The sequence below is a fragment of the Apteryx rowi genome, unplaced genomic scaffold, assembly GCF_003343035.1.
Source record: "Apteryx rowi isolate R43461 unplaced genomic scaffold, aptRow1 scaffold_87, whole genome shotgun sequence".
NCBI classification, from domain to species: domain Eukaryota; kingdom Metazoa; phylum Chordata; class Aves; order Apterygiformes; family Apterygidae; genus Apteryx; species Apteryx rowi.
Window position 1 is genome coordinate 2648945 of NW_020451171.1, and position 26869 is coordinate 2675813.

Consider the following 26869-nt stretch of genomic DNA (forward strand, 5'->3'; position numbering starts at 1 on the left):
ATATTTAAAGAACTAAAACTACAGTAGACTCCTTCAGAAGAATATTAGGAGATTTGGTCTTCTAGAGAAAAATAGGACAAATTATTCCTTTACATGTGCACTCTGTACATTTCATTACAATGCAGCCAGACAGAATTTAAAGCTCACTGTGGCCTTTTCCACACAAGGAAATACAGCAAAGCTCCACAGACCGGCAGGTTTGGGTACACACTGAAGTCATGCAGATTCAACTTGATGAACATCATACAACTGGATGAAGAATCATTTTTGTTGCTTCAAAATGAGCAACGTGGCACCAGATTTAGACAAAATGCTGTCTTGATCCCTATGTCTAATTGACGTAAGGCACTGAAGGAGCTGTTAAGTCACACTGCACGTAGAGACTTCAGTGAGACTAACAGCCCTGAAAAATGTGTGCTTCTGAATCAAAGCAATCACCAGGCACGAGGTTACAAAAGGGGCACAAACTCTGAGGGGATCTGATTAGGAAAGAGTTTCATGGCTCTAAGCCAACATTAGTAGCCAAGTTTGTTTCTAATGGTGCATAGCCAGTCCCCAGTTGTAAATGAAAATTCTGCTATGGGCTTCAGAGGGAAACAGAACCAGATCCCAGCAGGATTAGTGCTGAGTATGCCTCTGGGAGACAGGGAAAGGTGGTCAGAAAAAATATTTCATTGTCAAGCTTATTAGAGTAGAAGAGGAAGGGATTAGGGTAGACAACTGACAATTTCCCTTTCATTTATGCCATCACTCCCCAAAAAAATGGGTTATGAGTATGGATCTATCACCAATATTTGTCCAAAGTATAGGGACTCCTAGAAGTTAGCCGAAGTGGGGTCTGCAGAGCTTGTCAGGGACAAGCTATCCCGTGAGCCTGAAAAAATGCAAGCCTTTCTACAGAGAGGGGTGGCTGGAAGAGCTGACCGACTTCCTTCAGATCCTCAACAGATCCTCACTTGTAGGGTGAGTGACTTCCCAGCAGCTCTGTAGCAGCACAGCCTTTCCCTAGGTAGCTGTGGTGAGGGCTGCTACACCAGGCAAGATACAAAACAACTTTCAGTATCAGTGCCTAAGCCCACAGCACCTGTACAGCGAAGCCAGACCCGTGTTTAGAGTTGTAACCTTTAGCGCTGCTCTAAATAAACTCCCTGAGAGACATCACTAAAATAAGTGCAGATTACAAACTTAATCACCATTAATGACAAACTTTAGAAATGGGCCAAAGTGCAACCTCAGCTTTGAATAATCTTAGATCTGAGTGGGATAAGTATGCTCTGAACACAAACCAGCGTGCCCAAAGTATCGCACAGAGCTCCTCTTGGCACATGTGACTTCTYGGTTATCTAGAGAGTAAAAGGCTCCAGACTCTTCCAGATCAGTGCACATTAAAAGAACTCCAAATAAAAACTTCTGCTGACACAGTAGATCCCCTTGCATCCAGGTCCAGTGCTTATATTCTTTTTCTTTCCCTGAGTGTGAAGATGAGATGTCTGTCGACAGAATTTGCTGATGAACAGATTTTTAGTAGCCACTTTCTGAATGTACAAATAATTATCAGAGTCCTCAATTACTTTCTTAAAATGGAGAAGCACTTCAGTTCTGTGTTGCTGGGAGTAACTAAAAACACCACCTCTGCCATGCTGATCAGACAGACAATGTCTTCTGCTCGGAAGTACTGCCCGGAGAACCTGCAGAACAGGATTGACGGTGTCAGCTCTGGACAAGTGTTGGGAGGGCTGACATGATTGTCACTCACAGCCGGTCACCTCAAAATGTCATCCCCTTTCTTTCTCAATGACCCTCCCTCTGTAGCTGCATCTCGCATTAAATCCTTTCTTCACTGAATTCCAGTACTTACTGTGGCTATTAATGATGTATCAAGCTGTAGCCATCGACTGTAACGTAATCAGGATCATCTAAAACACAGCAAAAAAATATTAGGTCTGCTCATGAGAAATGCTTGTAAGAGCTCAAGGGACTTTACAAAAGGACAAAAACATGATGTACTGCCCACTCACGTTAAAGGGATGGGAGGCAGGGATGAATGGAGGCTCAAAGAGTAGACTTGCCTAAGACCCAGAACAGAGTCCCACTACAGTATCCCATCACTAAAGCAGCACTGAAAATGATCTAGCTAGTGCTGTTTAAGCAGAGAAAGGCCCAACCTGCAGAGGCAGGCTGGATCAAAAGCCTAGACATCCTTAAGCTTCAGAAATGCTTATATACAAAGCTTTGATTAGAACATGTTCTTGGGTGAAATCTAGGCTCCAAAGTCAGTGGCAAACTTTGCAGCAATTTCTTTGRGGACTGGATTTCTTACAGGAGCTGGGCCTAAAGCAATCCTTTTAGAGAGCTAATGGTCATGATCCTATGGGGAACAGAGAGCAGAGAGATCTTCTGTGGTGGCAGAAGCCACATAAAACAAGGACTGACACCCACAAGTAACTCACCTGGCCCGCTTGTCGGGGTGGGTAAAGGTGCCCTCCTGCACAGAAAGAAGCACAAAGCTGAAGGTCTGCTACAGTATTCTCCCCCTTCCTAAAACATCTGTTCAGGCTGTTGCTGTGACTGTGTGACGCCCCACACTGCACTACCCAGAGCTTGTGAGAGGGCAAGAGGTTTGGCTGGCCTGGGTTTTACAGAGATCTGTTTCCAAGTCATTTCATGGTTCGTTAACCATCAATAGCCTGCTTGGCAAACACAGGAATCAAAGCTGATACAGCATGGGAGAGGAAAAAATAACCAAAAAGCAATGAGTTGGCAAAATATTCACATGGAAGCCTTGGGGTACAACATGTGCACTTGGCAACATTTTTACATGCAGACTGAGACACCAGAAAGTCATAACTGGGCATGACTCACATAGTGATTCAACAACCAAAGTGGGACACTCACCTTTAGCAACAATCTTTAGCCCTGAATCCTCCTCTTCCCTGTGGCAGAAGCATCCTTCACTTCACCCTCCCTGCCCAGCTTCTGCCCTGGAATAGTGTATCTTCTTGTCCTCTCCTCTCTCACTGCAGCTGATGCTGTTCTTCCCTCTACCCACACACGCTTTTAACTGATTCAGCCCTCCTCAGATAGACAGACAACAAGGCGGGGAGAGGAGAACCGTGCAAGGAAACCCAGAAGGTTTCGATCATTCTTGGTAGATTAGGAGTCAAAGGCTCGTTAAGGGATCTCTGATTGTTTCCAGAGACAGCAAGACACAATACTGAAAATTGCCCGGGCTGCCCTGCTTCTCTGCTGTCCAAGTACCGCAGCCTTTCACCTCAATCCAAAGGACCGCCAAAGAGGCTCAGTACAAGAACAAATGAGCATGCACTGTCCAAAAGCACTTTTAGAGTAATGTTCCCAGCCATGAAAAGGGAGAAATGACCCCAAAAGAGAAGTGGGAGCAAAAAACTCTACTCTGAGTGGACTTGAGGGAATCATAAAGCAGTTTACGATAGGTAGTACATTGGTATAAATCCTGCCGTAGAGAGCAATGGACTACATAACATGGCAAGTATTTCCTGCAACACTCCCAAATCAGGATTCCAACAGACTGAAAGCAAGAAAATACATTTTTTTGGAGAGCTTCATTTGCAATAGCTAGTTCATCATTTGAAATTGCACATTATGTCCCYTACCTTGATATAGGTACAGGAGCCTGACTTCTCGCAGGTGTTGCATTCCTCTGTGTGTTATAGTAGTTTTCATAAACAACAGGAGCTAGGAAAAATTCACAGTAGTAAAGTACAGACCTTTTGTAAGTATGAACTAATTGCCCATACCAACATTCAGCTGCTAAGTCTTTCCCCCTTCCCTGGGAAGATGTCTGATCAGCTTAAAAACTTTAAAAGTGCAGAAAGGGGAGATCTCTTCAGGGACTGGTGATAAGTGAGTGGCAGAGGCACTAGTGCTGCATGCCAGAGAATGAATGGAGGGACATTAAAAATGTTTTTTCACCCAAACTGATGCTGATCAGAGCAACAACACCATGAGGAGGACAAGCAAGTCAGTACTAATTTGGGAGTCTACACTGAGCTCTTACCTGGGGCCAAACTTCCAGTTTTGCGTAAATTTACAAAAAATTCAATATCCTTCTCAATGCTGCACATTTCTAAACTCTTGCGGATGTCCTCATATTTCTGCAAAGGGGAATTAAAAAGCATTGCTATACATCATGTTGAAAACCAAGCGTTGGGTTTTTTTAATCATTTATCATACCTAGGGGGAAAGCACAGTGCTCACCCCCAGACACAAGTTTCAATGGTAGAGGAGGCGAGGGGGGGAATTCCTGGAGGAATTCTCATCTGTAAAAGCTCTGGCCAAAATCCTCCTGCCTGGATGCTGCTGTTGCTGTCTGGTGGCTGATCAAAGGCCACAGGCCAACCTGGACGTAACACAGTCCAGCGCACAGGAAAGCAAATGAGGCTCTGCTTTCCCATTCCCAGCCTCACCAAGGAGTTCCTGCATAATCTTTGGCAAAGTCACTTCCTGCTACACTTCCATTGCCTCATCTTTTTCAGCCACAAGTTTCTTAAGCCAAGGAGAACAGTAATTGGGCTGAGGACACAGATCACAGCAATGAAGGTTGTTGTCTATGAAGTTCTAACTGTTATGCCAAGACGCTTGACCGAACTCTTGGAAACCCCCCTGGCTGTGCTGAGGTTAAAGCAGGTAGCCACGGCGAAAGCAGTGGAGGAGACCGTGCAGCAGCAGGTACAAAGAGCTGATGTGGGTGTCTGCACCATGCTGCCCAGCACTTAAGGAGAGTTTATTAGCCCACGTATAGAGCAGCATAGAGCCAGCCCACTGCTGGTGCCTGTCCTGAGTTGATTAATCTTCCCAGGTCTTGGAACCTGGGATACATGGTACAGAGAGAGCCAGGGTCTCTGCAGTGCTGATTCCTTACAAGTGGGTTCATTGCAGTGTGCTCCTTCAACACATCCAGCTCTACCTGTTTCTTCCTCACTATTCCGAGTGYTCCAGCCCATTTTGCATATCCCTGTATATGGAATAATGAAGAATTGGCTCTGTGTGCATGGATRTGCTCATAACCAACCTGCAAAACTTTTGAAAGTGAAACAATCASAGCTACATGCAGGAACACACATCAGCTCCTGGGAGACTTGATTTTATAGGAGCAATGCCTTCCTTCTGATTCATTTTCATTCATTTACTGCTATCTGTTTTCTCACTATTACTCCAACCACCAATACTCACAATAGCTTAGATTTAGAGGGTCACGATTGCTACTAGAGCCTGACAAAAAGCTGGGTAAAAAGAACCCAGATGGGTCAGCAGGAATTCAAAAGAAGACTTCTCCAGTCCAAAGCAGAAAAATGAAGGTTTGGAGAGCACTTGATTTGACTTACCTCGTCATTCTGGACACAGTCCTGAGAGAGCTGGTTGGCATGAAGCCACAGGGCATTGCGGAAGTAATTGATCCGTTCGCACTCCTGAGTCTCAAAGAACTGAAAGAACAAAGACAAAAAAGGACATAAGGGTCCTCTGTCAGCACGGTGAAAGGCCATGACTGCAGTGGGGACTGGTCCTCTGAGTCCAGCTGCCCACACATGTTCTAAGCAGCAGGGTGATTYGAGTTCACATTTCACCTCTTGATCATATTTTAGTCTTGCCTCTGCTGTCTGCCAGAGAACTTTACCTGACCCTGACGGGGTCAGTGGACGTGAGCAAAGGCACTTCTAACTGCTGTGATCCTACACTCTGTCATCCAGCAACATCTTTAAATGAGAGTGCATCTCTTTTTGCTGGATGGTTTGCATCCCCAAGTATCATTACAAAGAAATCTGTCCTCAGCAAGGAGCAGGTCAGGAGACAGTCCTCCAGAGGAGAAACCATGCCCTCTATGCAATGAGGTATTTATATCAGTTAAATATATTTTATATATATATATATAAATAAAATCAGTTATGACCTTTGCATTGTCACAGTGAAGTGACTATTCTAACCAGATGATGGCAGCACCAAACATGCAGGTAAGTAACACACAAAAAGGTCACTACTTAGTGCATTGACTCTCAATTTTAAAAGGTAGGGGAAGAAAAAAAAAAAAAAGCAGAAACCTTGAAGCAGTGGGACCTTAAATCCAGAAGACAAGCATTAGAAACATGCAGGGTTAGCTGCAACAAGTCCTGCTGTATTACTGTGGAGGGAATTACAAGCAGAGGGCAARTCTGCTCTATCCCTAGCCCTGGCAGTGAAGGGAAGGAAATCGGAGGACCACACCGCAGCAGGAAGGCCTTTCACAGCATTTACCTCACAAGCTTTGATGTGTTCTTTCTGCCACTCTTCCCGGATCTTCTCCAGTGCAGCAATATTCTGCTGATAACCCCTGTCTGTGATGGAAAGCAAATTGTCAATTCATTTTAAATCAATTAATTAAAAAAAAAAAGCTTACAGCTCTTTATGTGGAACATTCATGCGAACAGTTCTTAGCAATGCAATGCAAACATGTGGAGAGCTGTTGGTCATCTGCAGTACACAATGTGAAGGGGACATAGTTTGGCAAATGCATTCCCATTCATTCTGCTTCTCTGCAGTGTGCAAGAGAACTTGCTTGCATTCCTTCRAAGGCATAAAAGTGTCTACACTAGCTGAGCAAAGCCTGGATCTTCTCCCTCCCATGTGCAGCCTTATGGCCTTGATGTGCACGTGGGGCCCCCCACAGCCTGCCCCACGGCTCACCAGAAAGCTAGGGAGACATGACTCTTCATTGCAGTGCTTTGGCAGTGTTAAACCGTGYGACGCCAGGCCTTGAGCTACACATCTCCTGAGTTCACCCTCTGGACAGGGAGATCCAGGGCACAGGCACACAGCCAGAGCAGACGCAAGAGCTCCTACCCTCCCCTCCTGCCCCAGGCACTGGGTCTGGGTGCTGGCCTRGCACCGTTAGCACCCCCAGCCTCGGTGCCTTGCCCGCTTGCCCATACTGCCCAGGGGAAACGGAGAGAGCAGTCATGGTGGGGCCATGCAGGCAGGGTGGCAGAGGCCCCTCCAGGGCAAGCTCCTGCCTCATGTTATCTCTGGACCCGTGTTTCTGAGGAGCTGCAGCTAAACCAAGAGCCGGAGCTCACCCCAGYGTCCAAGTGCCTTATCACAGCTTCACGCCTCGCAGGGCGACCCTCTACGCTGCCTCCTGCCCCAGAAAACGCTCCACTCGCCCTCCAAACATAACCGATGCACTTCATTTTCACACTCACCAGAGTCTTCCAGAGCCGACTTTGTCTGAGCCAATTTCAGGAATAGCTGCCAAAAATAGGAGAGAGAAGAAAGGTATAAGACAGCCCTGGTGCATTGCCTACAGCAGTGCAGTTCAACTGGGGAACACTACCAGCCTTCCCATCTCACCGCAAACCCCAAAGCTGAGAGAAGAGACATGAGGCAAATTCTGACCATAAAGAGGTACCAGCTTGGCCAGCAGTGAGWCTCTCACGCAGCATAACACTGCATAGAGGTGTAGGTGCTTCCCAGTTTGGAGCAGGACCTTGAAATGGTGCAGCCTGCTGCTCCGCTTACTTCCCCTTCTGCCCCTTCCCCATGGCCACCTGCCTCCCTTTACCTTCTCCTGCTGCTTCTGCGTGACCAGATTTGCATTGCGGTGCACAGCCTGCTCTGCCTCGTCTTTATCCCTGCAGCGTTGTTCGTAGAGCCGCTTCGCCTAGGAGAGCCACCAAATGGAGCAGGAATGTGTCAGCAAGCAAAGAGATGGAAATACAGCTAATAAACTCTGGCATACAGGATACTTTAGAGGAAAGCACAGACTACAAATGAAAAGGCTGGTGCAGGCAGAGCAAGGGACAGCAATCAAGGTCCCAGATGTCTCAGCCCTACTGCCTGGGCAAAATGACAACACAAGCTACTCTTTGCTCAGGAAGAAAAGCTCACGTACTTGAGTCCCTGACATTTAAATCACCCTTATCTGAGCCTGAAAAACTGCCACCAGCTATTTCCCTTGCATACCCTTCAGTTCTGTTAAGTATGCTCTGCACACCATTTATGCAGACACAACACAGAGTTGAGACACAGAGGAAGGCTCTTGTGGTTAGCTCTGCCCCAGCTCCGTGTGCATGCATTTTAGCTGTGTTAACTCGTATGGCAAGAAACAACTGTACACAACACAGGTATAGTGCGTGCGCCTGCGAGTTCCAGGTGTGCAGCCGCAGGAAGCAGAGCAGCACATCTGCTTTACCTCCATGGTCTTCTTGTACTGCAAATTCCTGTTTTTGTGAATCGCCTCCATTATGAGCTCTATCTGTGAAGAGAACAGATCCTRTGTCAGCATGTCACTGACTGGAAAGCCCAAGGGTGGACTATGAAGAGGCAGGGACCAGATTATGAGATGGGTTTAGGCACCTTTCTCTACCTGGAGTTAGGCACTCCAATATTCAAAACCAGTCCAAAACATTCACCTTTCTTTGCTTCTGTGTAAGCCTCCATTTGTATGGAGCTTGCAAAGGAGCTCTACAAATGAAATACTAACAATATATAGTACTCTATGACCTCCATAGGGCCTGGCAAAATTGGCAAGCCCACATTCCCCTCTGCTGGGCCAAACCAGCCTCTGGTTCCAATAGTTTTCCCTCATTTTCAAGCCAAAAGAAGTTAAAAAGGTAGGCCCAAGTGCCCTCAAAATCACAGCTGGAGTCATGTTCCTGGCCCTCAGCCCGTAATGCAAACCAGCAGACACCAGCGCTCCCAGCCGTATTTCAGGAGCTCCCGTGGCCACGCTGAAGTCTCCATCACCCTGACAGCCTCTCACACCACTCCTGACATGCGAACCCCAGGCGTCAGCTCACACCACAGAGAGAAGGCACAAGCTCCATGAAAGGGAAGGCACCACATCACTAGGCTGCTACTAAGGAAAGTGTTTCCTGTTCTGGGAGAACGGAAGGGGGTCACATCCAATGCTCCTGACACGTCCCCAGCTGTCCTGAGCAAGGCACCTTCATGTGAAAAACCTTCCTTATGGGGGCTGGAGTCCGTGGAGCTAAGCTCCCTCTAGCTATCACTGGCCCTGGCAAAATGACAGCACGCAGCCACAAGGAGGAGGAAGTCGGAGGTTGCTGCACCAATGCGGTTGCAACATTTAGGAACAAACTCTGGACTTCCCAGAAGCCACAAGCCCCTGACAGCAGGGAGGGGGCTGGGGGACAGCAGCAAACACGAGCCAGGGCAGGAGCTCAGCATTCCTGCAAACTCTGGTACACCCTGTGGCAAAGGTGCTGGTTCCCGCGTCTGCCTCAACTCCTGACCTTTTTCCGATGCAGTTTTTGCTTTTCCCTGAAGTCCTCCATTTTCTTTGCTTCCTCACGAAGGGTTTGTGCCAGCTGGATGTGACTTTGCCCAACATTGTCTACCTCTGCAAAGAAAAAGAAAAACCAAATATATGCCTAAGAAGACTGTGTTGCTCAAGTCAACTGCTTTAGCTGACATCAAACTGACCCAGGAGACCCCTTCCATCCAGGGTCCCTTATCATCACAGGCCTCACCTCACACATCCCCTTGCAGAAACATATAAAAGCAGTGTCACTTTTAAAACATCTTTCAAACAGAGCCTGTCTATGTAAAGAGCTATTCAGGATCAGTCATGCCAGGGCCTGCACTTCCATTTAATAAAATTCATATTCAAGGAAAGTTATTCAAAAGAGCACACTCACATTTCCCCCTCATCCAGATTAATTCAGGCATGTTTCAACACATYGCACCCTAAAGCACTTGTCTGGAATAGGCATTGCCCTTGGCTAGCAGAGCAGCAACCTGGGGCACTGAAAAACTGATGCTAAAAGCTTCAGGCACATCTTCACTGCTGCACTGAGCTGACCTGGCCGAAGGAAGGCAGCCATACCACGAAACAGTAGCCCGTTTGCAGCTCATGAAGCTAAGCTCATTTAGAGCTAAACCAAACTGCAGCATGCCGCTAAGCCCTTTTTGCACTACTAGCTCACGATCCGCAGCTATTAATGTGTCAGCTACTGCAAGGACAGAGCACGCTACAGACATCAGCCAAGGTACGAGGCAGCAGCCAAATCCRGCTAGGGTGGGCAGCAGCAGAGCTCTAGCTGCACACATGAGTAGAGCACTGGCCCTCTGTGTGCAGATGTGGCTGCTTGCTTACATACTTCCACTGCTCTTATCCAGGCTAGCTAAATTAAAGCCAGCACATGTGCATTTACCCAGGCAGGCCATCTGGCTGACGCAGGCTCACAGCCAGGGCAGGAGGTGCCCTCACGAATGGGCATCTGCCAGGTTTGAGTGCCCAGCTGGAGATTCTTCGGGGAGAGGTTTTTAGACGCAGCAAGAGTTCACAGGACCCCAATTTCTGCTCAAAAGACAAGCTAGAGCAGAAGAGCAGGAAAGAGACAGGGCATCACCAAGGAGCCCTGGCAGGGTTTTGCAGGTCAAGCTAGAGCATTGCAGGTAGACAAGCAAAACTGCTGAGGGCAAAAGGATGTATTTTGCCTTTGAGATGAAGTGCTTGTCCCTTCACTTACTGCAGTTCAGCAATAAGGCACTGACAAAAGACCTCGTGAACCCATGGAAATGAATGGACTACATAACGTGGCCAAAGCACCATCTTTTAGATGCTCTGATTACTGAGTATCTGTGTGAAGAAGCCAGTAAGAGCTGGTCTGAGAAATTCCAGCTGAGCTTTCGATGTACAGCTTCTGATGTATAACCTAAGCACACTTCTGAGCTCCAGCCARCCTCAAAATCCCAAGAGAGCCCAGGAGGGACTCCCCACAGGTGGGCTTTCCTTCTCCCACCTTTGCCTGGAGCCCTCCATCCCCAACTCAATCTGCTGGGCTGCGGGTCTCCGAGGGGCTGAGCTAGKCCTGTAGGATACCCGTATGTAGTCCTAGGATGACCACTGACCTTTGGAGATTGTTTTACCACTTTCCCTTCTCCATGCATTTCTATGCACCTGACTGAGCAGACAGGTGAATTATCTACCCTGCTTCTGGTACCCAAACTACCTCTGTCCAAGCTCATTCAGGTATCTCAGCACTGCACTGTACACTGGAAAGCTGTGGTGGAAAGACGGACATCTCAAAAGCAGGGATAAATACTGGAGGTATTTGTGAGGATTATGAGCCTGCAGCTTCTGACACACCCGGATAGCTCTGCTGTGACACACTCTTCATACACTGCAGTTGTTAAACTCGCCTAGAAACCACGCAGCTGGAGGAAGCGCTGGGGAAACCTAAGGAGAGGAGAGGAGCAGCARGTTGCCTCCTTTGCCCTACAGTCTGATTTTACAGCCTATGACTGATCCAAGTATAATACAGTATAGTATTCTCTATATTTTCTCTTCTCTAGTATTTTCTTCCCAAACAGCTGCCTGTAGGCTTCAGTGCTGCCAAGTGTCTTGACAAACATGAAGAAGTTACTTACGTTGCTTAAAAACATCAAGAGATCTCTTCAGGGTGCTGAAAAACACAGGCACAATATTAAAAGAATAGGAAAGCACTGCCAGGCCCACTGTGCAGGCTTTACCAACAGTAACAGCAAAGCACTTCTAAACCGGCAAGTGAGTCCCTGACTGCACACTGGCCAAAGCAGCCTGAAGCAGGTTTATTTACCTTCTTTACACTTTCAGCTTTTTCCCTCTGAACRGGTATAATACAGCTCACTTGCTTAGATATCTACTCTTTATCTTTTTCCAAACACTGAATATTATTAAATATTCTGAGTTTCAAGACAAATGTTTCAAGCAGCCTMCCATAAGTATCTCTTGGACATATGAACATTTTTCTACATGTTTTATTGGCCAGTGGTTGGAAATGTAGGGAACTTTTCTTCCTGTAAATATACCATGATGGAGATTTCAGAAACATATTAAAAAATAGTCCAAAATAAAACTGTAAACAAATAATCAGAGGATATCAAACTGACCATGTGTGATGTACAGAAACAAAGCAGGCAACAGAAGCTGCCAAGGGTCATTGGGGAAATGGAGTTGGAGGACTGGGRACACCTTCGTTTTCTTCCATCTCCTCGTGGGGGATTTAGAGGTGAGATGCTCTAAGCTGTCCTCTTTCTTCCAAGGGCTTACTCAGGGAAAGCTGGCAACACCACGTGCTTCAGAGCTAAGTTCTGCTTACAGCTTGCCAGRTCCACTCTCAGAGCCAACCACAGTGGCAGCACTGCCCGCGGAGGATGGCAACGCAGTGCCTTTGAAGATCTGCACAGTTTGACTCAAGGAAGTAAAGGTACTTCCCTCTGGCTACAAAAAGTCAGGAGCAAAACCTAGGTCTCACGAGCTTCACCCCTCTGCCTAACCTCCAGGCCACATCTCGTCTGAGTGTTCACGAAGCAGTGCACTTTGGTTAGTCTATAACTGAAGGGAAGCTGGTGCAGTCCAGCTCGATTACTGGCAAAGGCCAGCCTAACTGTGCCCCTCTTCATTCACAAGACCAATTTCAGAACACCTTTGGTAACATTGCTATTGCATTTCCAGATTGTTTTGTCTCTCACCAGCCTCCTTCATTCTCCTCCTCCTTCATTGTTCCAACTAAGGACACCCATAAAAGTAAAACACACAAGTGACTGAACTTACTTCAGCTCTGTCTGCCCACAGGGCTTCTTCTTTGACAAGTTAATGAGCTCTTTGCCATATTTTTCTTCTATGATCGCCCTGTTGAGGAAAGAGGGAAGTTAGAGGCAATTCACATTTCAGAAACTGACTCTCATTTTCAGCAGAAATCAAGAACGGCAGGAGTTTCCCAAGAGATGTCCCCTGAGTACAGACAAGGGAATAGCGGATGAGCAGAACAACATCCCACGACTGCAGCCAGGGTTCTAGCACGGCCATTTCCCTCCCAGACCACCACAAACAGCCAGTGCTATATTCAGAATCCTGCCAACTTCCGACCTGGTAGAGGTTACACAGGAAGGGAACACAGTCACACTGCTTGGTCAGCCCACAAGGAGCTAAGATCCGCTCTTATTAGATACCTCATCCAATCTCCTGTCCTGCTACAAACAAACTGTGCACAGCTGGTTCAAGTAAGGCTGTTACTGGTAACTACCCAGCAGTCATTCTAATGAAAACACACTTTGCTTTGCTGCAGCTCTGGTAGCGATGTGTAGCCCTCCCCATCTCCCAGTAGCTGATGGTTGTAACAACCACCTCCACAGGTGATGGAGGATTAAGCAGGCTGTGCACTTGCTGGCTAAGTGCAGTCAGGCAAGTCGTCCGAGTAGTTTTTAGCTCGGTTTCCTAAGGGAACAAGGTTTGTGTGATCACACATTTTCTGCACCTTGGTCATCAGTGTCTGTCTGCACCTTCACAAAGATTGTTTTTCAATCCACTGGCTGATTTCAGCCCAATGTGATGGAAAGGATTAGGGGGTCTCAAAGACAATTCAATTGCCCTACACTCATCCCAAAACTCAGCTGGGCCATTTCAGTTGTTCAAGAATTGTACAGGACTTTTTAAAATGAGGCAATAGTTACCCTCTCCTCCCCTCTTCTCACCCTTACAGACAACTTATGAGGAAAAGCCTACTGTCCTCTCTTCTTTGAAGAGAGAGTTCAAACACAATACACAAAAAGATCACAAAAGAAAACATGTGGGTGTTGTTTTCGAACACCAACCARCCTTTTGCAATTGGTTTGAAATCTGTATGGACAATCAGGGCTGGACTTGCGTGATCAAATGTGGATATCTAAGTCTGAGCTAGCTGCCCTAGCTGGCAACAGACAGTCAGGGGAGAGAAACAAGTACTGCTACAGGCTTGCCCCAGAAGCTCTACTGGATAAAATAAATTGTTTCCTAAAATGCCTTTATCTCTAACTCAGAGGCAGATGGTTATATTGTTATTTCTACAGTTTGGGGGTGACGTTCACTTCATTTACCTTTTTAAAAGCTACAAAAGCTTGTAGAGGAATGGAAAAAATAAAGATTATAAATTGACTTTTTCCTCTATCTAACCATATTCTCATGAACTTCCATCTGAGACAAGGCATCAGCTCCAACAGGCATGTCCTCCATGGCTAGGACTGTGTAACAGCTGTGCTATACATGGAGAACTGTGCCATGTACAGAGAGGGATACCAGTAGCAAGCCCAGATTCAGGAGGAGAGCACTCTTGAGACAGCCTGAACTTCTGCAATCTTCTCCTGGYGAGACACATTGGTGAGGACCTACAGCACCTTCAACAGCAAACCTGAAAGGGGCACAAGGCGCAGAGCATGCATTTTGCACTCTCTCAGTTGTCACTGATGAGTGGGCTGTGGTTCTCATGGTTCAAGTACTCAGTGGATGGTTCCTTTGGCAGCTAGTAAGCCCACATTTTGCTGGGACATGGGGCTACAGACTATACAGATGTAGGTGCATTAGACAGGTTTTAATTGCAAGTCCTCCTGCTCTGCATCCCCGTTACATTTGTTTCAGGCTATTTTATCCCAAGTCTTGTATTCACAGTTTGTTTCCTTCAGTTCTGAACACCAAAATTACATTAATTCGGGGTTGTTCTGCAACAGTCTTCATATTTAGCCATTGCCAGCCAAGTGAACCATAAAGCCAAAAYACTTTACTAGACCAACTCAGAGATGCCTTTTTAGACACAGAACCTCCACTTAGGTCAAATCCTCTGATTAATAAACGTGCTATCTAATGCTACTATTTCTTTTTAACATAAAGGCTGTAMGCTGTCCACAATGCACAAAGACAGGAATAAGAAGTTCAGAACTTCTTGCAGATTTCGAGTTCTGTCTGCAACGTCTCCCATGCCAAGGTATTCAGCTGATCTTCTGCAGGCTGAACGGTGATTCTGTGGGGACACTCAGCACAGTGAACTTCATGGGAGAGCATGTGACCCAGGCAGGTTACCGACAGCTGCAAACACATCCCCTTCAGTAGGGATGCCTGGCAGCATGTAAGGCTGAAGTATTCAACTGCTCCTGACTCCTCTTTCTTTTTAACACAGATCATTCAAAACGTGAGCATCAGTGGAGCCCTGGGCTTTGTAACTAGCAGCATCAGTTGCTTAACAACTGAGGACTGCTGGGTACGGGACTTCATACCACAGTACCAGCCTTGTAAGGAAAGGACAGTGTAAAAAGACAAGTTCCTCATCAGTCAAAAATCAAAGATGTTTTACATAGTGAATAGTTAAACACAACAGAAAACAAACTGGGAATACAAGAAATAGAAGTGCGTGCAACTGCTTCACTTCCCAGGTTCAACCAAATCCATTTTCAGAGGCAACTCTGTACCTTTCCTTCAAAAAGTCTTCAAACTCTTTGCAGTTCTTCCTGCCGTCATTCAAATGTTGAACGATGTTGTCATAGCCAACTGTGCTCATCAAATCCGTACTCTGAAAACACAAGAACAGGAGTCACATCCCTATCAGTGCAATCCACGGCCATTGTCACCTCTGGCAGGATTTACACAAGAAATAGCTCAACCAGGAGCCAATGTGCCAGTGCCTGTTTCTGTTTCACCTAYAAACTACATAAAAGCATATAAACTTTTTGTTTTGGGCTACGAGACTGTTCCAGAATGACAAAGTCATGGCAATTCAGGACAAGGCTCTTTTATGGCTTTCAGAAAACAGAAGAACTCAGCTTCAGTCCTACAACATCCCAGAAACATGCTCTCCCCTGGCCTGAGCACGGCTGGCCCCAAGGCACACCAAAGCTGCTCCTTTAGCACTGTCTCCCCTCCAAAGCTGGCATAGCCCTTTCCATCCTGCCCCTTCACAATGCCCATCCCTGTTCTGCAGAGGAGGGACCGAGGCATAGCCCAACAGATTTAGATCTTGAAAAATATATTTGAGAACTTGTGTAGCTTTCAAAAGAAAATGGACCTACATGACTCACTTGGGTTTATACCACAAAATCACAAGGATTAAATCTAGATCTCCCATGGCCCACACAGCACGATGAGACATCTCCTCCTACGAGTTTCGCTGTCCGCTATAGCTTAGTGAAATAAAATGCTGAAAAAGCTCCACATCTCAAGATAAAGCCCATGTTACTACTGCTTCTCCCAGTTTCTGCAGACACCGAGACTGATCTTGATTATCATTCACTTGCACTACTCTGGGCATCACACTCACCTCTGGCCTCACTGTAGGACGCCCACATCCAGGCTGGAGGTGATCTTGCAGATCTTTCTGCCTGGGATGTCTATGCTGCARGCTGTCCTCACCACCCAAGCAGCAGTGTATGGAGGCATCCAATGACTGCTGCTGCAACAGCCTTTTCTTTGGCCTTGTGAAAAGTAATCCTGTTCCACTCACATCAGTTCAAAACACTACTGCAAAGACCATTTCCCCAAGTACCAGGTCCTCCCCTGCCACTGCTGTATGCCCTCCATGAACCCCCAACACCTCACACAGGGCCAGCGTCTTCAGTTCTCACGAAATATCAGAGCTACTGAAAGGTCCTGCATCCCACCACCTGTGGGGCCAACCCCCATCTTCCAACTAACAGGTCCCAGCTCTGCAGTGCCACTCACACCGGGGGAAGCTTCCCATAGACTTCTGAAGCATCACTGCTTTCCTTCAAATTATTTCTTAAAAACACATATTTTGCTGTGATGCTTACCAAAAAAAAAAAGATACATGTGACAATGATGTTGATGGGCTAGGATGAAGGTTGAATAACACAACCCCATTCTTTCCTCATAACTCTACCATCAGCTGTCTGAGGCCATATGCTCCATAGGACAAAAAGTGGATTTTTGTCCTACAATTGGTCAGGATTTACCACCYTGGGGGCCTGGGCCAAGAGCAGGACTCCTAAGTGCTATGATAATATAAAGAGGGATGCTCTGACCATGATCCCTCCTTCTCCAGAAAAAGCCCAAAGCAGATGCAGGGAGCTCAACAAAAGGTGCTACCCGTCATCTTCTGCAAAAAGGAGTGGTTAGTGTTGTACGTATAGGAGCAGAACACATAAGGAAACAGGCTGCAGAAAGGAAGCAATGGCAAAAGCAGATAGGAAGCTCAGAGAAAGGAAGCAAAAGCCACAAATAGTTATTAAGAAGCTTAAAAAGGAATAATGGCAGGATGGAGAGATTCAGGAAATGGTTCAAAGCCAAGATGACAGCATGCAGATAACTGGAGAGAAAGCGTGGGAGGCAGAGGGAAGGATTTCTCAGGAGTTTGTACCCAGTGTGAGAAGCAGGACTGGTATCTAGCAAATCAAACATTTCATCATTGTGGACTTCCCTAAGGGGTCAAGGATTTGAAAGTCAGTGGCCAGAAAGCAAGAGATGAAGCAGAGATCTGGTGAAGTAGGACCAGTTGGAAAGCCCCAGGTATATCACAGGTCAGCTTTGCTCTCTCTGTACCATGGACGGGCAAGAGGGGACTATGGAGCAGGATCTAAGGGACAAGCTGATCCCCAAACAGCTTCTGTTTGTCTAGTGAGCTCACACCTCCCCAAAGTGAGCTTACTACTGAAAACACGCAACTGGTTCGCAGCTTGTGTTGCGTCTTTGCTAATCAGCTATGTGAAAAAGGAAGCACRCTTACGCTGAAATCAATTCTCATGACCATTGCGAAATTCAAGAACATCCTAACTTGACTTCCTATCCCCCATTTAAAAGGAAATAAGACAGATGCAGAGAGCGACTGCATACATGCTGCTTCGTCAGTCTCAGCCTGGGCGCAGCACAGCAATCAGACGGGCAGCCCTCTGCGTGCGTGGAGCATGGGGGTACTGGTGTTAGTAGCAGAGAGAGCGCTAGTAAATGAAATAAACAGGGAAWGAGCTCTCAGGATCTGCACATACCACTCCGGAGGTGGTCAGGGATCCCCCTCCCAAAAAATCCCAAGACTTTCCCAATAAAATAGCAACACTGATCCAAAAAAGGCCCAAATTAACCCATCAGAAAAACCTCAGCTACAGTTCCCCAACTGCCCACCTCTCAACTTCTTTTTCAATCTGCAGATGCTCTGGACAAGTCAGAAGAGGCTGAGTGCAGGGTCTCTTCCTCCTGCCCAGGCCACCGTGTGGACAGACAAGCTGCCTGGCCTCCATCCCCCGAACCCCGGCGTCTGCCTCCTGCCCCAGAGAGCGGAAAAGGAAACCAACCTTCCAGCCTTGCAACCGGAAAGCTTAAAACCCACCACTTCAATTGTCTTAAGATGTGTGGGGGGGGGGGGGTTACCCCCACCCTAAGAAAAATGGCCATTTGCCTTTCCAACCGATTCAGATACATTTTTGCCTTCTATTTTGGGGAATGAGCCATTTTTTCCCTCCTTCCTCCACRGACAAGATGCAGAAGATGATCTCCAATCTCCCACACAAGTTGGGGCTGAGTGGCTTGTTTGGAGAACAGGAACAAGCCAGAATAACCCTGCCCTTATCAACTGCTCTTTTTGGAGAGAAATGTTCACAAAAATGTGTTTTGTATTTTCACAATCTCCTTAGCTCACAGAAGGATGGAGATAGAGAAATAGYTACCCTCAGCTCTACATCCAAACAGCTCCTACGCAGTGCTTTGCTGCCTGGGACTGGCAGCTCGCTATGCCGGACAGAAGTGCTCAAGGATGATATGACATGTCAGCACAAGTGGGAACATCTGGTTCACCTGGCCCCAGTACTCAGAAAAATTGTGAGGGCATCCATCACCAAATGGATGCCCTCACAATTTTGTTTTATAGTCCTTCCTCCTCCGTGAGAAGGATTTAACTTCAGCATGCATGTATTTCCTAAGCGCCTTCAAGCCCAAGCCTGGACACTGTGCAACGTGTTATACAAAACACAGAACATAACCAACCCCAGCACCAGCAGTAGTATAAAACCAGCATAAAACAGGTGGATGCTGGCCCGTGGGAAGAGGCTCCTTGCCCAGCAGGAACTGAGCRAGGCAGAGTAATAAGCCAGGAAAACAACCTTCACAGCACCGTTCTGGGCAGAGGTCAGAATGAAAGAATAAAAAGGAACAATGTGACAGCTCACGGGATCTCCCAAAGGCAGGGCTGGGAGGTAGCAATGGAAGAGGAAGGGGAATAGGGAGAATACAGAGCCATGGATGCTGAGGGAAGGCATGAAGAGTAGGATGGAGTCCTCAGTCAGGGATTTAGCTGAAGGAAGGACACTGCAGATTTTAGGAACTGCTGCTAAAGGATTTTGTGTATTTTAAGTCAATTCTCCATTCTCCACTAACACAACAGCTGAGCAGGAAGAAAACTCGCTGGTAAAGAGAGACCTGGCCGCATTTCAGGCATATGGCTGCTTTCTGACAAGCACCAAGCCGGCAATCCGAGCCGCGCAGCACCTGGTCCTCCTGGTCGTCCTGTGGGCTGGTAAACCCGCTGCACCACGAACACGGCACGGTCYCGCTGTCGCGGCGCACAGCGAGCAGAACGACTTCAAGGCCACGCTGGTGTGCTACGAGCCCCGGGCTGGCGGCACAGCAGCCATCCCAGGTTGCACCAAGCTCTCCCCCTGCAAACAAGGCTTAAATGTCCCCTCACTCCCTGGTGATTTCTTTTCTTTTGAGTATTTAGCAGGAATAACACAGAAGGTTATATGAGAGCAGAGGTTCTCCTTGGAAAAGGGAAAAAAGAAACGGCTGCTCTGCTGTTGCACCTTAAGAGAATAAAAGTTATCCAAAAATTGCTGCCAACCTCAACTTCGCTCTGCCAAAACCGACAGCTTTCTTCCCTTACAGATTAGAGACTCATTTSCAGCAGGGCTCTAGGTTTCACAAAACCAGTTCTCCTCTGTCCCCTGCTGCCATGAACACAGCACGAYTGCCAGGCTTTTCATTGGAAACCACTACGCTGGCACGCGTTTAAAACGCCTGCTGTTGGAAAGGTGAACTGAAAGGATCTGATGCCTCATTTCCTGAACTCATGCTAGGTTTATCAAAGCACATTTGGCCCAAAAGGGGGTAAATGACCTCGGTGAATTACATCAGTAGGGAAGTTTCTACCTAAAAGCACCAAATCAGATCCCACCTCCGATATAGGTCATCAGGGAGACACACAGCAATGGCGGTGATCTGAAAAGCACAGATGTGAACTCTTCTCCAGTCTCAAATAGTCTCTGGCACCTCAAACATCTGCTAAAATTGCCATGTTTTCCCCCATGAGGAGCCTATGGCATGGCTGAGCTGGACTGATCTGCACCAAGGAGATGCAACAGTCCTGTCCCCTACGTGCAGCACTGCCCTGCCCGCGGCAAGACCCTCGGGTGGCAGGGAGCATGCTGTTGGCATCCACCAGCCCTGCGCAGCTGCCCGAGCCACCCAAACCAAGCTCAGGGCAGAGCTCGAGACAAGCATGGCACACGCAGGACGTCCCCGCAGGTTCGGCTGCAGGAAAAGACCCATCAGCGCCCAGGGAAGGGGGAAGCAGCTGGAATAAAATCAGATTGGCTCCTTCAGTCTGCTCTTCCCCATCAACAGCAGGGCTGGGTGTCATCAATAAAGTACCCGATAAGAGAGGGATTTAAAAAAATCATCCCAGGCCCATTTCACAGCTGGGAAACTGAAGCACGGCGAAACGATTCATCGCCAGCGTGCAGTGATTCAGTGCAGAGCCAGTGAGGGAAGCTAGGTCTCCGGCTCCCAGAACAGTGCCCTGCAAGCCGCTTCCCTTATCCGGGGCAAAGCGTCCTCAAACTCCTTTTTTTATGAGCTGGACATAAAGTTTTGCAGAAGCGGAGAAGATGAGCAATGACAAACTGACATAGTTTCACAGCAGACTCGACGCAAAGGCCAGAAGGATTTTCCTCCTCTTTCGAGGGGCTCCTTCTGAATAACGTCTCTTTAGCACTGAGCTCAGCCCATTGCCACCAGCCTGAATTTGGCTTTGGGTGCTGAAGAATTGGCAGAGCCCTTACTGGAAAGGCTGACGCATGTTGGATATGCAAACCGGAGGGAAGCAGGGAGGGTATCGTGACTGGCACGAATCAAGCTGTGGTTTCGGACACAGTCCAGCGCAGGCTGGAGCACTGGCAAGCGATGGCCCCGTTTCCTCTCTCGCAGGCTATTTTGGCTGGGTCTGAACTAAATGGTGCTGGGGGAGGAGTAAAGAAGCCAAAACTCATTTAAAAAAAAACAAAGGAAAAGGCAGGATCTAGGAGCCTCCAGGAGGGTTTGGACCCAGCACATGCAAGCTGGAACGCAACGCATGGAAAACCAGAGGGACATCAAAGAAAGAGTGAGCCACGACTGCGCTGCTGCAGCAAGGTCAGCACTCAGGGCTGTCTTTGCTCCTTCGGCCCCTTCCTCCTCGCCAGCCAGCCTCTCACCCCCTGCTTGTGCAGCACGAGACCGTCACGGTCCTCACCACTTCTCGGGCTCCCTTGGTGGAGCTATTAACGGACWTGCTATTTAGGGTATTGTCCACGGAAACTGTAAATAGATGATTTTAGGTGACAAAGCAGCAGCTGATGTTTCCAGAGAACGCAGAACGGATGTAAAACTCCAAATGAATGGAAACTCCCATTTCAAGCTTTTCAAAAGCGCTCCAGGGCTCAGCACGGCACGGCACCACTTACCAATAGAAGCAGATACTGCCTGCTGCCCCGGTTTGCTCTATTTCACCCTTATAGACTCCTATAGACTCCCTATAGGAGAAGGAATTTATCTGCTAATGAATAACTCTGGCAAGATGAAATAATTTGAAGTTTCACAGAACAAAAAAGTAAATAAGGGATTCAAATCCACACCACAGGCGAAAAAGTGCCATTTCTGTTCTGAAGTTCGGTACTTCAAATTGGCATAAAATTACTGTCTGAGATTTTGCTTGCATTTTTAGCAAGAGGGGCTAAAACGCTGTAACATGGCATTTGAAGCCATGTTACGACCTTGTGTGAGTCACAGTTGAAAGGAAAAATGTTTGATTTGACCTTCCAATTTTCTGCCCTGCTTTTTAGTGAAGTCTCCCTGCAGATCCATACCGTACAAAGACAACAGTGTGGGATAACAAGATGTTTGTCCTAACCTCCCCAGAAATAAAAGGTTTTGGGCACAAAAAGATTTGGTGAGTACTGCAGTTTACTATTTGGTCCTGGCATTTTTTAACCATGCCTGTATATACACCCATGCTCGATACTTAGCTCTTCAGCTTGAGCTGCCAAGTAAAATCTGAGCTGGGCAGCTGGGGCCAACAAGCCAAAACACTCAGCAAGGGGCACTGCGCTGCTCACTGAGTCCTGCCTATTACTTGAAAGATCTTTATTTATGCACAGCTTTTAGTATCTCTTCTCAGCCTTACGTGCTTAGAAAAACACAGCAGCAGAGGGATGTCTATTTTAGTATTCAGAAACACTGCACAGAGATAAATGGCTGTGCTATTCTGGCTCACAAGCAACCTGGTCTAGTCTCAAAGTTTCTCAAGGTCCTGCAGAGGTTACTGGGACCAGAAAAAAATCTTTACACAGATTTCTCCAGGGCACAGAAGTAGCCCCAACACTTTTTAAGGTATCCCTTTCCCACAGGAGAATAAAAAAAAAAACAGATAGCAAAGCCCAAACCAAGAGGACGGACCCAGTTAACTGCAGGTTGAAGCTGCTCTTTGCTCTCGTTCAGTGCAGGTGCCATAACAGAAGAAATGAGTGTGATTCCCAGGGCAGTGAAGGACCCCAGAGCAACATCCTGCAGCCACGCACAATGCGATACCTGCCCCGGAGCAGCACTGACTGCACGGCAAAGTCTGCCAAATTTGCTGTGACGGGAGAAGGGGGAGCAGTTTGTATCATCCAGTTGTGCATTTTCTCCCGCAGATCGACAGCCCGCTCGGACACGTGTCTAAATTCAAGGGCTTGCTGAATTGTGGCCACTTGGCTCTATAGGGATAAGAGTGCAGGAGATGGTGCAAGAAGCTGCAGTTCCTCCCCATGACGTAACCAGGTGGGTACAACATACCAGACAAAACTAACTGGGAGGGAGGAACAGGACTCTTTGTATATCCGGCCACCTTAGAACAGCATCCTATGAAAACCAACATTTCAATTCATAATTTTCCATGCAAACTTGTAAGAACTGTCCTCGCCCTATGTCAACAAACATGCATCCTGACATGCATGTCCCAAATCCCAAATATGTATGTTAAAAAAAGAATAACAGGCCATCAAACTCTGTGCAATTAGATCTGCCCATAAATCCCACCTTGTTCCTTTTAAATGACAACCGGAGGATTTAATAACACTGCTGATAAACTCTACAGTACAAAGCCAGTCCTATTTTAGAGAAAGACAAGCGGAGGTAGAGGGAAGTGAAATGGCACACCCAATGTCACGCTGTGAGTCAGCAAGCAGGGAAAGAATGCAGGAGTCTGGGCTCCCAGCTCCCCCGCAACCACCCACCACGCTCTCCTCTCATCCTACCCCAGGGCAGCGTGCAAATAGGAGCCGCTGAGAAAGGAGACAGACTTTACCCCAGACCAGCCTCACGAGGCCCTGTGGGTGCTGCACAGCTAGAAAAAGCACAGCAATGAAGAGGAAATAAAGTCCAGGTCACTGTTTCAACGTGAACGACCTGAGCTGCTGGAGCACTGGGTTCACCTCCCTGGCGGTGCGACCCAATCAACCAGGCTGAATTTCCCAGGGTGCAAACAAAACATGCTGTGCTAGCCACCCGCTACACCTTCCCCCTTGCAAAATATCAGATACAGCTAGTGATAACAGGGGCCCACAGCGAGGAACCACTGGTTCCTTTTCAGACTCTGCATCTCCCTTGCTCTGCCTTTTGGGGCAAACCATTTCTTTTCCTCTGCACTTCATTTTTGCTGAAAGAAATGCAAGAACTCTTTGCTATGTACTGGGGGGATAAGCAAGTGTCTTGCAGAAACTTTGCCATGTACTTTGTTAGAAAATGAAATACATAAGAGCATCTTTTACTCCAGACAACTTGACTGAGCCATGGACTGTTTTACTAGGATCACTTTTTCTGGATGCGAAAAGTAAGTATTTGTGAGTGCCTAAAAGACTTACACACCTAAATCTCATTTTCAGAAGTCATTTCAACTGACCAACCTCAGTGAAAGTTAGCAAGTCTCAGTCTTCAACATCATTTGGGCATCTTTCTAATGTTTTACCAAATACTTCTTTTTAATGAATCCTGCCACACAATCTGCAGATAGCAGGGCGTTGTTTCTTACACGATTCTAAGCACGATGACAAAGAACCTGCTCTCCAGGCTGTGAGTTGTTAGCCAGCAGATCAGACTTAAAGTCCATTTTAGCATTACCATCATCTCTATTTTTCCACTTAGTTTTACAGGTAACTACAACGACCACTATATTCTGATCAGACCAAATGCCTTGCTGGTGAGTTACCTGAAATACTCTGCAAGAACAGGTTTGGGGAGAACCAGGCGGAGATATCCGGGAAAAGAACTAAATGAAAGAAGAGACCCCATATAATGAAAGAAGAACAACAGGTTGCAAAAACAGATGGAAAAAACACCCCATGCTTGCTCAACTCACAGCAATTGCTGCAGGCTGGGCAAGAGGAAACAAACAAGATCTTAGGCATATTTTTATTTTTGGTGCAGCTGTCAAGCTATCTGCAAAAGAGCTCTGTTAGCGCAGGCTGCGGAAGGCAGCGTCGCTCAAGCTGGGGCTGTTTGGGGGCAACACCGGCCTACGGCACTGCTGCTCCCCACTGCTGCCAGAGCCCCCCTACATACAGCTTTGGGCGTCTTCCAACCTCAACTCCCAAGTGAGCCAGAGCTTTAGTTGGATGCAAAAGAGCAAGACTTCTTCACTCAAGGTGGTTTATGAGCTTATGCTGAGACCTAATAGGATAAGCAAAAAAAAACAAGCAAGGGAACGGAGGTTACAGCAGCAAGACCCCATGGTTTTCAAACAATTCCCATGCAACATGTCGAGCAGCAGAGAGCGAACTCAAAGCATGCTTTCTCAAAGCTATGCTTCTGCTCGCTCAATGGCGAGGCCACGCCATGAACCAGGTCAGGGAACAGGTTCCAGTACAGGAAAAAATAGACACATGCAAACCACCAAAGAAACGAGAACAGCCAGGGTTTAATGCTACCTCTGCCCTCAGAGGAGGTTCACAGCACAGCCCCACTGCCTGCTGCTCCAGCAAAGCAGAGGGGCTGCAGTCCACAATGGGGGGCTCGAAACGAGCCAGGGAGATGGGGCTACTGTTGCTTTTTAAGTCCCCAGAATGTGRAACCACAGCCTACGGTCCGTTCATACTTGTGATGGGACCAAGGTCCCAGCAGCCAAACAAAACAGGTCACTTCTGCTCTCGCAGAAAAACTCAGACATTTATCTTCATTCAGCAAAGTCTGAACTTGTCCCCACAAATAAACTTGGTAGTCATGATTCACGATTCGCAGCATTTCAAAGCCGCAAGCCGCAATGATGAAAACTGCTCTGTGTTTGGGGGGTTTTGTTATATTTAGACTTTATCCCATCAATTGCAGGGTTGAAATCCTCTCCCTGTGTCCCCAGCCCATGCCTAGCTCACAGGGGAGGAGAAACACAGTGTAAGGCTTCCTGGAACAGACRTGGCCCTCCAGAAATCCTCCCTTTCCCATGGAGAAGTCCTGGCCACTGCAAAGTCATTTGGTTCAAAAAGTAGAGTTCTCCTTCTCCTTCTTCTTCCCTTTTTGGTTTAGATGAAGTGAATAACGGGGAAAAATTGCAGCAGGAAGTCAGCACTCTTTCACTGTACATACAGCATGCTAAAGCCGTAAAAGCCATAATAAAACTCAGATGTTTCTGTTCATCTCTCATTCCCCTTCCCTCCCAAGCACCTGCAGCTGATACACTGTCCCTTGTAATTTGTCTGTAGACAATTTGGGATAGTATCTGCCTTTTCCATATATGAAACTAACACAGCAGGGCCTTGAGCTCTCCACTGAGTCAATATTTGTCACACTCTCATCCACCCTCAGCCCCGCTGGCCTGACCTAGTCATGTTTCGTCAGGCAAGATGGCAGAGCGCAGGGGACGTTCGGAAGGCAAAATCCATGGCAGCATCGACAGTTTTGCCTRAATAGGAACTGCAGAGCATTTAGCRAAGAGCTGAGAAACAGCCGCTAGATACAAAGCCAGCTTTATTCTCCCAACCTTGTTTGAACCATATCTGTGATTTACGCACTGAYGGCGCTGCACTAGATAATAAGCTAACGGTGTTGGAGATGGCATGACCACAGCGCTATGCACTTAGACCTCATGTTCCAGGAGTACGCGGCAAGGATCGATCCAGCCCACACTTCTCAGAGCACTGGAACAGGTTGCCCAGAGAAGTTGTGGAGTCTCCTTCTCCGGAGATATTCAAAACCCACCTGGACACAATCCTRTGCAACGTGCTCTAGGTGACCCTGCTTGAGCAGGGGGGTGGACTAGATCTCCAGAGGTCCCTGCCAACCTCAACCATTCTGCRATTCGGTGATTCTCCCGGGCCGATTGCCCATCGCACCTTCCCCCTCCTGGCTCAAGCACCCCAAACCTTTAACCTGCCTCCCAATTTCAGGTACCTTGAGGAGAAGGCATGCGCACCAAGAGGAACCGAATAACCGCAGCTCCCATGCCCTGCAGCAGACGGGCGGCTATTCGGCACTTCTGCGTCCCRAGAAGCAGGGTTCAAACTCAAAACAGCGAACAGCAACTTTCCCTGAACCTTGACTTTTCCTTCACAGCCAGTCGAACAGGAGCAAACCGAGGAGAGACGAGCTCCCACCCCGAGGATTCGCTCGCCATCAAAGCAGCCTTTCCGGCCACGGTAACCCCGAGTAGTTCACAAGGAACCGGTTTTTCACATCGAAGCCTCAGCCCAGCGCCGACTTGGGGGGCAGGTRGCAAAGCCGAGGGGCTCACCGTGTCCCAGGGGAAACCCTCCCTCGGTGCCCGGCCCGCTCACCCAGAAGTTGTCCCTGAACCGAGCCTCCCTCATGCTGCTGCTGCTGCTGCYG

The 26869-nt window shown here is 47.6% G+C and overlaps 1 protein-coding gene across 3 annotated transcripts; it reads right to left on the bottom strand.

Annotated features, from left to right (window-relative positions):
- Nucleotides 1-26869, bottom strand: PSTPIP2 (proline-serine-threonine phosphatase interacting protein 2). 3 transcript variants are annotated; one of them, XM_026090666.1, is made up of 15 exons: nucleotides 26818-26869; nucleotides 15232-15332; nucleotides 12569-12646; nucleotides 11404-11438; nucleotides 9264-9370; nucleotides 8201-8263; nucleotides 7571-7669; nucleotides 7212-7257; nucleotides 6268-6347; nucleotides 5364-5462; nucleotides 4037-4133; nucleotides 3633-3714; nucleotides 2451-2485; nucleotides 1859-1916; nucleotides 1-1688 (listed from the first exon to the last, which is right to left on the bottom strand). In XM_026090666.1, the coding sequence occupies exons 1-14, from the start codon at nucleotides 26848-26850 to the stop codon at nucleotides 1867-1869; spliced, it is 1005 nt and encodes a 334-aa protein (XP_025946451.1). In that variant the 5' UTR covers nucleotides 26851-26869; the 3' UTR covers nucleotides 1-1688; nucleotides 1859-1866. The 3 variants fall into 3 exon arrangements, with proteins under 3 accessions (XP_025946451.1, XP_025946453.1, XP_025946454.1); XM_026090668.1 differs by lacking the exon at nucleotides 26818-26869 and adding an exon at nucleotides 26435-26796; XM_026090669.1 differs by lacking the exons at nucleotides 1-1688; nucleotides 1859-1916; nucleotides 2451-2485 and adding an exon at nucleotides 2500-2713.